At 35.6% G+C, this 13,678-nt stretch overlaps 1 protein-coding gene across 3 annotated transcripts in view; it reads right to left on the reverse strand.

The window, feature by feature from the left end:
- LOC138710723 (coiled-coil domain-containing protein 186-like) overlaps positions 1-12,266 on the reverse strand; it is a 45,268-nt gene extending 33,002 nt beyond the window's left edge. For 2 of the 3 annotated variants that reach the window (XM_069841789.1, XM_069841788.1), the window contains exons 1-3: positions 11,311-12,266; positions 3,623-3,821; positions 1,489-1,701 (exon numbers count right to left, since the gene is read on the reverse strand). In XM_069841789.1, coding sequence (XP_069697890.1) covers positions 1,489-1,701; positions 3,623-3,821; positions 11,311-11,864 — 966 coding nt within the window. In that variant the 5' untranslated portion in view covers positions 11,865-12,266. The remainder of the gene's footprint in view (positions 1-1,488; positions 1,702-3,622; positions 3,822-11,310) is intronic. The other variant, XM_069841790.1, reaches the window with a different exon arrangement.
- Positions 12,267-13,678: the final 1,412 nt, after the last annotated feature.

Raw genomic sequence — 13,678 nt, forward strand, 5'->3', positions numbered from 1 at the left:
AGCCTGAGGTTTATTGTGCTTACTACTCCTATTTTGTGAATGATTGAGTAGCCGAACAGCCACGCTCTTGACCAAGTACAGCACACCGCACCATGAACTTAACCCAGGCTATTGTATGGATGATGATATGTGAATTAATGATGGCGAAATGAGTCTGAGGTCCAACACCGAAAATTACCCAGCAATTATCCTTCAATTGGTTGAGGAAAAACCCCAACCAAGTAACTTGTCCCAACCAGGATTTGAGCCTGGGCCTGTTCGTTTCATGGCCAGACGTGCTAACTATTACTCTACAGCAGAGGACCAATTTTACATTTATTTTTTTCAGTTTATTTAAAAAAAATCAAGATATCATATGAAATGTAAATTATAATTATTTTATTTAATCTCGTCTTTAAGTTTACACATTATACCGTGATCACTTTTTTTTCTACTGCATCGTTGTGCAGTATGTTATTCATATTTCTCCAAATGGCTGCTTGAACACATCAGTGCAGGCTGTTACAAAAAACATTACAGTGCTTCCATTCCTCAAATCACGTTTAGAAATTCTTATACATTCAGAAATTTAAAATAAATATTAAGCTTATAGCCTAGACACATGGTCTGAAGACATTAAATCGTCAATTTAAGCACAGAAACTTAATCATAAACAAAAGTAAGAAAAATCTTTTGTATTCAATATTTTCTAATGTTAATAGAAAAAAAAAGTTCGGCCAGGTTTGGGAGGGCAGTGCTCCCCCATGCCCCCCTTAACTCCACCTATGAAGACAAGGAAAGTAAAGAAAAGAGTATAGGATAAGAACGAGGACAAGGAAGAGGAAAAGTAGTAGATAAAGCAGCAGCAGCAAAGTATACAGTGCACGGCATATACTGAACAACTTATCATCATTATGACTGGTCACAGCATGCATGTTTAGTGGGGAGATCTTATCCCCCTATCACACAGGAGGGAATCATCGAATAGGTGGAGAATGGTAGTGATTTAGGCCTATGGTCTCGTACAAATAATGTACCAGTAAGAGGTGTTAAGAAAACATTGTGCTGATCTGACTTTTTATCAAAGCATACGTTGAAAATGATATCCACCTTTCTGGATGCAAGAATCACATCAATGTAGAAAATCCTGAAACACCTTCTGCAACTATCTGTCTGTAATTTCATTCAGAACTCGCCTGATTTCAGTCTTTAGCTATTCAAGAGTTCATGAATTTTTCACATACACCTTCTGTTTTAAATTCCCTCACACATAAGAATCACAAACATTTAAGCAGTGAAATTACAAAGAGTTGAAAAAGGTGCAACGACCAATCAGAATACTGGTAAGTTGTATATGCCACACACTGTACAACTGCAATGAGGTCAGAGAGGCAAGAGGATCAATAAAGGTGAGTGAAGAGGCAAATTAAAGCAACCAAATACTATTTTACAAATCTACCAATAATTAACAACTAACCGAATTAAAAAGAAGGTGAATTTTTTTTTTACCTTGTTATCCAGCATTTGACAAATTCTTGTTTTCTCAGAAGATAAACTTTTCAGCTTGCCTAGTAATAAATCTTTCTCCTTGCCCATTTCTCGCAGTTTCTTCTCCAATGATTCTCGTTCTTTCTTCTGGCCAATTACTTCCTTTTCACTTACTGCGTATTTCATAACCATTGCCTCTTTGTCTTTGTTTGCTGCCTCAAACAGTTTCGTCATCTAAATTATGTAACCATTTCAATTTTAAATTAATTTCAATTATTGTACTGAATATTCAATAAAATAAGTGGTTCTCAATTTTCTTAGGCAGAGTTCTATTTTTAATCACTTTAATTATTAAGAAATGTATGGAATTGTTTCACTTTTAATAAAATTGTTAATAACTTACTTATAATGCATAAAGAAAATAATCGAAAAACATATACTGGGTGTTCAGTTCAAAGTGTGTCATGGCTCGCCGTATGCCGTCATGTGGCTAGTCGATGAGCCTAGAGAATTCAATCTTCCTTCACTTCCACAAAGGCGCATTACCTATGTGCCACAGAAGTTGCCTAGCAAGTACGGCGTTCATTCTGAAGAGTACCGGTATGTACCAATATGTATGGTAATGCCGGCAGTGGCAGGAATGTGAACTGTTTGGAAACACGTACTGAAGTGAGCTTTTTTCTTACTGTCGGGATATGGCAAGAGGGTTAAGACGATTTCTTACGTATTTGTTGACATTAACTTGGACGGTCAACATGGACATGGAGCATTTGATTTGTGTTGTGGAATGTCACCGTACGCAACCGATGATAACAAATACCCTGCGTACGACTTGCCCACGCAAAACACACTTCGAAAGAGGTTATGGTAGCACACAGACCGTACAGACCGCCATCTGTTCCTACGACATTCAAGTTGTACCGTATACGTTCTCAAGTTCAGATTGAACGCCTTGAATAACAGGCAACTTCTCTGACATAAAAGCTGAAACTCGCTTCAAATCACTGACTCACAACAGTGACGTCATGACACACTTTGAAATGAACACCCAGTATTGTGCAATAACTAGATATTCATATATACACAAAAAAAAACTCTTCAACTGATAATGCAGACGTTGTATAGTTTTATAACACTTCACCAATATATATTAGTAGTAATAATGCTTTATTTAATGGATCCTTTCAACAGCAATGAAATCAACATAGGTGAGAAATGGTAGATAACTTTTGCTTGGTGACCTCCATCAGGGACAGGGTATTTTACAAGCCGTAATCTACGATATAGATCACAGAACTTTACTTCCCTCCCAAAAGAAGCCATACATAACATTTTATAGCATTTTAAAATCCTTTCCCACAGTCAGGATTGAACCCATGCACCTCAGATTCAACGGCCAGCATGGCAACTGTAAAACCATCAAAGCCGACAAGCGTATGTACACATCCCAATTTGAGAAGCACTGATTAAGATAAATATTCTGCAATCACCATACAGATGCACAGTACATTTATATGAGTGCATCTATTATAGTAAAATGAAAAGCTTTGTAACCAGTATGAACTGAAATTCTGGAATAAATTGAAAATACAAGTACTTTATATTTCTCACATATCACACTAAACAAACAATGTAATCAATGTAATACTATACTTTATGCAATAACTTTGAACATGCCTTTTATGTGAAATCAACATTTCTCAAAATTTCCTTTCTGTCAGGAATTCACAAGCATACTAACTCAACCCAAAAACTATTGTAGTTTACAGAAATCAATGAAAGTAGGATTGGATTCTCTGTAGGCTATGCACCTTTCCTATGATGAGTGGAATGAGAGACTTTCTTATGATGGGTGGAATGAGAGACATTTCTCTAAACTACATCTTTCCTATGATGAGAGACATTTTTCTAAACTGCCTTAGATTGTACTGTAAAAGTGAATACAAAGTAGTGTTGTGGGATTTAATTGGGGGGAAGCTGTGTGCAGACAGATGGATAGACAACTTACAGAAAACAATTTTTTCAGTTTCAGAGATGACGAAAATGTATATGTTCATAAAAACCTAGAAACAGATTTTTGCCAATATCACAATATTTTCTCCACATTTCGTGAAACAAGACAACAGCAATTTTTTTAATTTCACAATTACTATACCCTTTCAAGTTTGGTCTCCAGTTCCTGTTTCATTTGGTTGTAAGCTTTTGCGGCAGTTTCTGCTTGCTGACTGCTCTGGTCATTTATTTTCTTCAGCTCCCTCTGCTGCTGCGCAATAGTCTTCTCCAATGTTTCTAGCTGCACTAAATATATTTCATGTGATCTATCTGCCTCCAGTCTTTGATTTTCACCTTCAAGCCTGTTCAAAATGAGAAAGTTTTTTTCTAGATCAGCAAGTTATAACAATGCTCCAGAATGAAGTTTATTTGACAAACTTTTTAAAAATAGCCTAGCTGCAGAGAAAGAAAATCAGTAAACAATACAAGCCAAAGTCTACTAATAATACAGTCAGTGGCGGTTACTCTATTGGAGCACTTAAGCACATGAACCCCCAGTAAAATTGTAGTAGAATAGTATTTAATAAATAAATAATTATAAAAGAAAAATAACGTAGTAGAATTATTTGCTTCCGAGCACTCTAAGAGAAAGGATAAACATTTTTGCACTGCAGCAGAAAGATGACATTTGTCATCTGCTTAGTAGCACATGCTATGACACTACAGTGAGAGAAAGACTGGCTGACTCTTAGAAGCGAGATAGTAGCTTCCCTATAAGCTACCATGGAGCACATGCCATTCGTGCCGAGGCATTCTTCGAGGATGGCTAGTAAAGTAGTGTTGAAAAAATATGTTTTCTAACTTATCGAATAAAAATTAGAACTGAAACAAAACGGTAGACAAACATCTTAGCTCAATATTGTGCAGGTAATAAAATAACAAAAATTAAAACAGGGATTTTAAAAGAGAATTTGAGTGTGATATTCATGAAAGAAATGCATGGATTTGCAACTGTGAGGTGACCAATCGTTTGTACTGTTTTCCATGCTTGTTATTTGAGAAAGAAAGTGGCAAACCTAATTGGGTAAAGCTTGGTGTCAGTGATTTGGCGCACTTAAGTCATAAAATAAATAAATATGAAAGTGGGCAATCACACCTTTATTCTCCCCTAGAGTTCAATAGTTTAGGGAAAGTGGACAATCACCCACAGTTTAATAATGCTTATGGCCTGAACATAAAGATAATGAAAAAATCTCGGAAAATAGTTATGTGCTCTCTAAAATTGTCGACTGCATTAAATTTTGCGGTGCATTAGAACTAGATGAAAGTGCAGATTTGACAATCCGGGTGTTTTTAAAGTCCTTCTCACTGAGGAGGAGAATGGAGAAAAGAGAAGAAATATGGCGGGAGTTCTACATGACAGATGTCATGACGAACCGAGACTGGGCAGGCCCAAACCAAGAAATGCACAGTGCAATCATAAGGCTCGCCATACATGGCTTTCATCATAAACTCTGCATGGAAACATTTTATTATGAACCTAATGAAAAATGTGTGTGCAAACTCTGTAACAAGAAATGTGAAAGATACCACTTCCCTGTATGTGCAAAGAGGACAAAGATTAAATGAATACAGCAAGGAATGATAGCCCAAAACTTTATGCATGTTCGTGCATATTTCTCTCTTATTATTTAAAGTCCTCCTCAATTTCTAGGCAAAGTTTAATGCTTCTTTATAGGACCACATTTTCTTTGTTCTTTATTTAACACTGTGTCAACTACTGGTTACTTAGTGTCGATGGAATTGGTGATAGAGAGATGGTATTTGGCGAGATTAGGCCGAGGATTCGCTATAGATTACCTGACATTCGCCTTACGTTTAGGGAAAACCTCTGTAAAAATCCTAACCTGTTAATGAGCCAAAACAGGAATCGAACCCACGCTCAAGCGCAGCTCCAGATCAGAAGACAGGCACCTTTGCCGACTGAGCTACGCCAATGGCTGGGTATTACTTATTACTGAGCAATCGGTCTTTTGCAGTTACTCATAGAAAAAACTTACAAAATATATTTCCAGAGACTTACTTACAAGCTTTTGCTCATTGCTACTACAATAATTTTATTTTTCCCTATAGTAGTCTTCATATTTATTATTTAAATTTAGTGTCGGACCTTTCCAAAAGGAGTTTTATTTCCAGTATTTTGAAAATATTTGTCTTAAAATATTGGAAATTAAAGGTATGTAAGAAAAGGACAACATTTAAACAACAGTCATTTTTATTATTCATATATCATTGTGAATCCCCAATTTAATAACTCACGAGCCGCCATTGAATACAGTCACCAAATAACTATATAGGCCTAGCTACAAATTCTCAGTCTTGTAGATATATTATTTTTCAAAGCATATAGGCCTAATGGTTTACCATAAAATAATTTATACAACAATATAAATTATTGTACATAGTTAACAGTAGGCTATAATTTATTATAAGGTGTTCACAAATATCCCTAACGTATATTACTTATACAGAGTCATTCAAAACAGCAACAAATTACAGCAAAATTCAGGCAACAAAGATGAGCTATCTTCGCAGCACAGTAGGCCTACATAAAACAAGAGACAGACTAGAGAATGAAGAAATAAAAAAACATCTGAGGAATTTAAAAATTGCAAGATAACTCGGATGCAACAAAATTACTATTGGGAGCTGAGGAGTTGATTCTTTTGTGGTGATGACGTGCAGGGGGAAAACGGTATTATTTTTCACTGCTGCTATTAGCTACAGAGAAGCACAGCATTAGCTCCTAACAACCTCTAAGAAAACATTCGCTAGTTGGAACAATTTGATTTATTTCTGTAATTAAATAATGATGTAGTATTTTATACTATTCATTATAGCACACATGTCTAATTCCAGTGCCCAGAGAGAAATCAAAGTCTTCATCCTTTCTGAAGAGAATTCTGAAGTATTTTTTTCAGGTAGAACAGTAGTACAGTAGACACTCGTTAATCCTAATCCCAAGGGACTGAAAAAGAGTCAGTTCGGTTTAATAAAGTTTGCCTAACGAAGTTTTGGTATAAATGGGTTCCTATTATCTAAAACCGAAAAATAAGTTTTTTGAGTTTATTTCTGTCACTGTGGGTAGTCAGCACTCGAAGTAGTTTCATGAACATAGTGCACTGTACCCTATCAATAAGTAAATACTTATTCAATATTTATTTGTCATTTTTTAATTATTAAAAAATTAACTTTCTCAGAAATCATACTGCCTACAGTAAAACATAGGGGTATCCTTCTGATTATCATTTAAAAGATACAATTCAGTGACTCATTACTTAAGGAATAAGTGCAATATAATGCTACAGTACATACAATAGGCTACAGGACATTTTGAAGGCACAGTAACAGACTGTAGTTGCAGTAAGAATTAAGACATTTCAAAGTATGGATTTACAACAAAGAATAATGAATATGTACAGTAGAAAACTAAATAGGAACATTATTTTCTTATAGTTAAACAAATCAGCAATTGCTGTATGATAGACTACTGCCCTCAACATGACAGCACACTCTGAGGAGACTACGTCCAGAGCTCCTGTGTAGTCTTCAGAAGGATCTCACATAGCCAGTCCAGTAAAGTTTAAAGAGAACGAGACTTTATTTTTACTGTATTAGCGCATTATAATTATAATTGAAATAGGCTAATCCCTGAAAGCTTCAAAGGACGAAATGCTCCTGTACACTATACAGTATATTCGGTTTAGCTAAGAAATAACTTAGGCTATGGAATATGCACTGAGAAAACAAAATTTCAGTTCGTAGTATAGTTTATTCAAAATTCGGTTCAAGCGGTGGATTTTTCTCTATTAATTCAGCTGGGACTGAACAGTTTGTTTGATTTAACAGTGTGTTTGGTTTATACGATCTATGATTAACAAGGGTCTAAAGGTCGTCATTTTGAACATCTTTCTTAAGTAGCGTATTTAAGATAAGTTTTCCCCCATTTACGGATTTTCTGTATAAATATTATCAATGATTAGAGGATTATCTGTATGGTATCCTATTTATTGAAAAGGAAGCCAATGTTCCTAATTAACATCACCAGTTGTTTAATATTTATTGAATGCGTGAATATGCTGGTCAAAGTACAGTACTAAGTTACGTACCATAATTAATTTTTATTTTATTCCAGTGTCATTTAGATAGAAGATTACTGGGATGGAAAAAAAAACATGACCAAATGTAGGCCTAATAGGCTATGTTATTCTATTTCAAAGAGGCTACAAAGATTTAGTACCAGTTTAAGGTCATATCAGTTTCAGCAGCATTCCAGGTGATAATAAAATGAGGAATGTGACATTTGACTAAAGCTACTGTACTGTACAGAGAGTTCCTATGCAGACTGGTCCCAGTAGTAATGTTCTGTCGGCTTAATGATGGCAGTGTGAAGTGCCTATCCCAAGGAAGTTAAGCGGTAAGAGAAGTGAAGGAAAGCGAGCACGGACCTGTCTGTACACTAGCATATGACCACTCGCCACCTGACAATAGATTGTTAGGTAGAGGTTGGAATGGGACCGGTCTGCATTTTACAGCAAGCTGGTTCGAGTCCTCATGGGGGAACAAATGTTCTCATGAAATTTCGCCCTGTGTATGGGACTGGTACCCACCCAGCATTGTGATGAATTTGGGGAGCTATGCTAGATAGCAAAATCCAGTTTCAGAACCTAGTTGTAACAACGGGGAGGAGGGGGAAGTTAATTGTGCTGATAAGAAGTTACCCCCGTACTGGTTAGATGATTGATCACTTCTGCTGATGCATGTGAGGTCAGCAGTCAGTTGGTGGGTCTTGCCCTTCATGGGCTGTTGTGTCACAAATTAAAAAAAGTGTGTAATCAACTACTGGGTTCTTTAGCATCACTGGAACTGATGACAGCGAGATGGTATTTGGAGAGATAAGGCTAAGGATTCACTATAGATCACCTGACATTTGCCTTACAGTTTTGGAAAATCTCGGAATAAACCCAACCAGGTAATCAATCCAAGCGGAAAATGAACTCACGCCTGAACACAACTCTGAATCAGCAGGCGAACATGCTACTGTCTGAGCTATGCCGGTGGCTCTGTTGACAAATTAACGACCGTTTCATTTGTTACACTTAACTTCAAAAGTTTTCACAGATTTCATACTACGGTACCTAAATGATTCTTGACATTATGGCTCAACCCTTTAGGAAGGCTGTCTTCTCTATAGGCGCGACATATGGGAAAGTGAATTACTTCACGAAGAAGAAAAGTCGTCAAAGAACTATGTAAAATGTCTACAAAAGTCGTCTGCCACAGTTCTAATAAAGCTCTCTACTAGGCCTATCTGGATATGTCATCTATGCAAAATTTACTAAAGGATACATATGACTAGTAATCCACTTTTGTTCTATCTATTAAACAGCTGCATTATACAGATATTCTGCTAGGTCTAAGCAACTAATTTGTACAGATTTTTTTTTTCATGTTCTAAAACTGTCTTCTTAGTAGGTTTATGTGATTTGAGGAATATTTTTGTATGAAAATAGAACAGTAGGCCTAAGTAGGTCTACAAATTCAAAATAAGTAGGTTATTAATATATGATTTGTATCATCTGTGTGAAATTTGGATATCTACTGGTATGTTTAGACTTGTAGGCTACATTACAGAAGTGAATAGCACTGACACAAGTTTTACCTATAATCAGAAATATAGTAATGTGATTATCGTAGGCTACTAGTATATTCAATGAGTTTGTGTTATTTATGCTATTTACATAGGTCCACATTCCTGATAAATTGTTCATAAGTAGGCCTCTAAACATGAACACAATCCGTCTTGGCAAATGATGACGCGCATTTCTATATCAGAAATGCTAAACAATGCATTTACATCAATATTTTGAAATATCGGTAGACTAAGCACCACAATAATTTCTCCAGGCTAGGTCTATATGAAAATATTTCCTTAAAAAATAAACAATCTATTTCTCTGATCATATACTGGTAGGTCTATGTAGGCTATTTTTAAGAACTACGGTACTGATACCTCTAATTTTCTATATTTGTAGGCCTGCGAGAGGCTAAAATTGTCCATCTAATATTTAAATACTGGTACCAGTATAAGAACACCATCTCCAAAAAACTGAGAAAATTCAAAATCAGGCTCTAAGACTGATTAATTTACTGGAGGAGTTAAAACAACACCAGCTGATGCTATGCTGCTTATTATTTGATTAAAGTCAATCCGAAATATCATTGAAGAACGAGCACTGCTCTTTTATGAGAAATTGATAAGAACTCCAGATGATCATTTCTGGACTACTTACCAATAACAAGAGAAGGTTGAAAACTCAAGAAGGATTTATACAAAAAGTTCTATATCTAAAATCACAGTTCAAGATATCTAGCACACCACAGTTACTACAAGAACAACAAAACCCATTACAAATTAGCCTACGTCTGTTGACCATAGCCTTGATCCTCGAGAATTTGTATTAAAAAAAGAGATGGACACCATGAGATTAAATCTCACTGTAGAAACTACCACTTCTAACTAGGCCTACCCTGAAAAGAACTAGGTAGCTACATGTGTTACAGATGACTCACAGATAGGACAGGCAAATGCCGGAGCTGGAATATATTATAAACTATTCTATCTAACTTACATGGCTGTGGGCAAATATAAGACAGCTTATGACGGCGAGATTGAAGCTATATGCATACCACTATGTCAGCTAACCTGCCACCTAGATAATTTTAGTAAGGCTGTGTTACTGACTGTAAAGCTGCAATCCAATCTAGCATTTTCCCGGAAAATACACAATTAATTCTGGAGGAAAACCTCTCCATGGATTTTAGAAGTTCCGAGCATGTACAATTATTCTATCTATTAAATTCTCATCAATTATATTATGCGCAGATTGTTGGTTTTACATGTTTTAGATTTTTAAATTTTATATAGGCCTAGCTTTGGACGATAGCATAATGTTATGTTTGTTGATTAGCTTAGCTTAGTTTAGGCCTAGTTTGGGTTGGTTAGATTTATTTAGGTTATGTTAGGTTACAGTAGAAATTATGTGTTTCCGAAATTTTTTTGTGTTACCTTTCGAAAATCGAGCATAAAATCGTCGTTTGTGAAGAAGAAAAAAAAAATTTCGAAAATCGTGAAGTGGTTGTCCTCCAGAATTACTAATAGGCTACATCCATAGAAACTGCAAACTGTAAAAAAAATAATACAGACCCTTCAGGATGCTAATAAAACAATTAAGTAGGACTAAGTACAATGGATACCACGGCACTGTTACGTCTTTAGTAATGACCAAGCGGACTTCCTAAAAAGAAAGGTACTAGGCTATAATATTTCAAACGCAGATAGAAGATACTTCATATAGGCTACTACTGTCAAACGATATGCACAGAAAATTTTCAATACCGGTAACAGCATACTGAAGAACTCAAAACCAGAACATTGCACAAACAGTGCAAACACTTAATAAGATCTACCACAATGGCCCAGAAGGACTGCAGTAGCACATAGCCTATAAGTTAGGACATATTTCCTAGCAAAACACCTTCATCGATTTGGAATCACAGAAACACCTTATTGCTCACTGTGTAAACAGCAAGAAAAAATGGACCGACAACACCTTAAAATTTGCCTTGCTTTGACTGGTGTCAATGATAGGAACGACATTGGGAAGCAAGAAACAAGATTGATATTAATTCAAACCTCCTTTCTGTATTCGTTATTTACTATATTTGATTGAAGTTTTGTGGTTAATGATCTCATATCAATGTACCAGCCACTAAATATAAATAAATTACCTGCATATTTCGGAATTAAGTACAGACACTTGTTCCTTAAATTGAGCCAGCTCTTGAATAACAGTTTTGTATGCTGGATGACTAAAGATAGATGTTGATATGCCGTTGGGTGGTTCATTTTTTGAAGAATCTTCAGACTCTGGCAACTGCATGTTAATTTCCATTAAGAGTTCATCCTCAGCAGAAAGATTTGGCACTGTGTTATCTTTAGTTTTTGTTTTGATGTTGGTTTCCATTTCTTCACGTTTATTAGGACAATCTTGTGGCAAAGTTCCGGAATACCCATCATAGTTTGGATTTGTGTTATCTGAAGCAGAACTATTTGAACTTAACGAATCAGTATCATGTGTAACTGTTTCTTCATCTGACGTTTTACTTATTTCACTCTCATCTCTGTCAGTTTCTCTATTCGATTCATCAAGTTCATTGCTACCCATGTCCTTTTCAACATTGGCATTATTATTATTAATATTACAATTTGATACCTGTAAACAAGTATTCGAGTCTGTGATAATACTGGAATGCAAATTATTTGGAATATTGGAATCTGACATTCTAAAGCACTATTTATGCACATCCAAAAATGTACAACACACGCAAATCGGCATGGCTATATAATACAATAATAATTAATTATATTACTGTTTAGCCAGCGACAATCTTAATTTTTATAAAATGCACTAATGCTTTTGATAAATTTATCCAAAACTATGAATTTATGTTCTTTGGTTGAAGAAAAACAAATCTACACGTTTATTAATACCCCCAACATATGTTCAACGAAATCAAAGCACAGCCACCAGCTATATGATATTTATCCATTGTATAATATGTATCACAGCCCCAAAATCTATCACAAAATAGGCACAAACTCATTTTAATGTCGTACTTCACAAATCTCCAACATAGGAGATATCGTGTCACTTCTCTTGCCCGATTGTCAATCTGTAGACTGTGAATTTCGGAGCTCACTTGTTTCCTCCATTTTGGAGGGACTTTTAACTTGTGTAAACAACGTTATCACTTCAAGATTCAGCGTGTCAACAGGCTGTGATAGTATATAAATCTTTGCTTACGAGATTATACAACAACTCTCAACTCTTAATAAAAATACTAAAAATCACGGAGCAAAAAATAAATAAATAACAAAACTGGAAGATCGGCCTTCAGTGTATAATAAAATTACTTTTTCTGGAGGCAGAAACATAGACATTACGACGAAGTGAAGTGACAGAATCACTTGAAATGTGACTATGGAGAAGAATGGAGCGTGTGACAGACAGAATAAGAAATGACGCTGTATTGGAAAGAGTGGGTGAAGAAAGAATAATGCTGAAACTGATCAGGAAGAGAAAAAGGAATTGGTTGGGTCACCAGCTGAGAAGAAACTACCTACTGACGGATGCAGTGGAAGGAATGGTGAACGAGAGAAGAGTTCATGACAGAAGAAGATATCAAATAATAGACGACATTAAGATATACGGATCATATGTAGAGACTAAGAGGAAGTCAGAAAATAGGAAAGACTGGAGAATGCTGGGTTTGCAGTGAAAGACCTGCCCTTGGGCAAAACACTATGAATGAATGAATGAATGAATATATTTTGTGTGTGTGTGTGTGCCTGGAGTAGGGAAACCCCCTTCCCCAAGCCGATATTCAGCTAAGTGATTTCTGCTTTTGCTACTGCCCATTAGTGACAGTCTGCGGGTACTTGCTACATATATTTTCAATCAATTTATGCTCCATACTCTATTTTACTGTTGACATACACTAACGTATTCTTCCAGTGTATTTACTTTCTCTAATTCATGTATTTTTTCTGGCGTGTTTCTTAATTGAAATTATGAAATGGCGTTCCTGTGCTTCACATTTAATATTTTTTTATAATATAATTCTGTCTTTGAACCCTCATTTATGATCTTCGTTTTTTCCCCTACATACCCCACACCCTACTGCCAGTCAGAGTAAGATACTCTTCTCACTCCATTTTTCACCTGAAGACGAAGGCAGAGCCTATTGCCGAAACATTGTGAATTTCTCATCGTCAACAGCAATGAAAGAAGTCCACTCTACACATCTTCTTGACCATATCCTTCCCCAGTTTAAAACATTTTACTTACAGTACTTATGACATTTTTCTTTCATGTATTCCAAATTCTGCAAGTAAATTTACATTGGCCAGTAAAAAAGGTGAATCACTTATTTTTTAAGAAATAGGCTATAATATTTTTATAGCAAATGCTTTATTTTTCTACATTCTCTTACAAAAGCTTATTTTAAAATGAAGTTAACATGTATCCTGTGCACTTCATTCCCTTTATAAAAATGCTTTTTGTTCTAAGTTCTGAAATGTTGTAATTTTTGTAAA

Source organism: Periplaneta americana, chromosome 12 (genome assembly GCF_040183065.1).
Source record: "Periplaneta americana isolate PAMFEO1 chromosome 12, P.americana_PAMFEO1_priV1, whole genome shotgun sequence".
In the NCBI taxonomy this organism is placed as follows: domain Eukaryota; kingdom Metazoa; phylum Arthropoda; class Insecta; order Blattodea; family Blattidae; genus Periplaneta; species Periplaneta americana.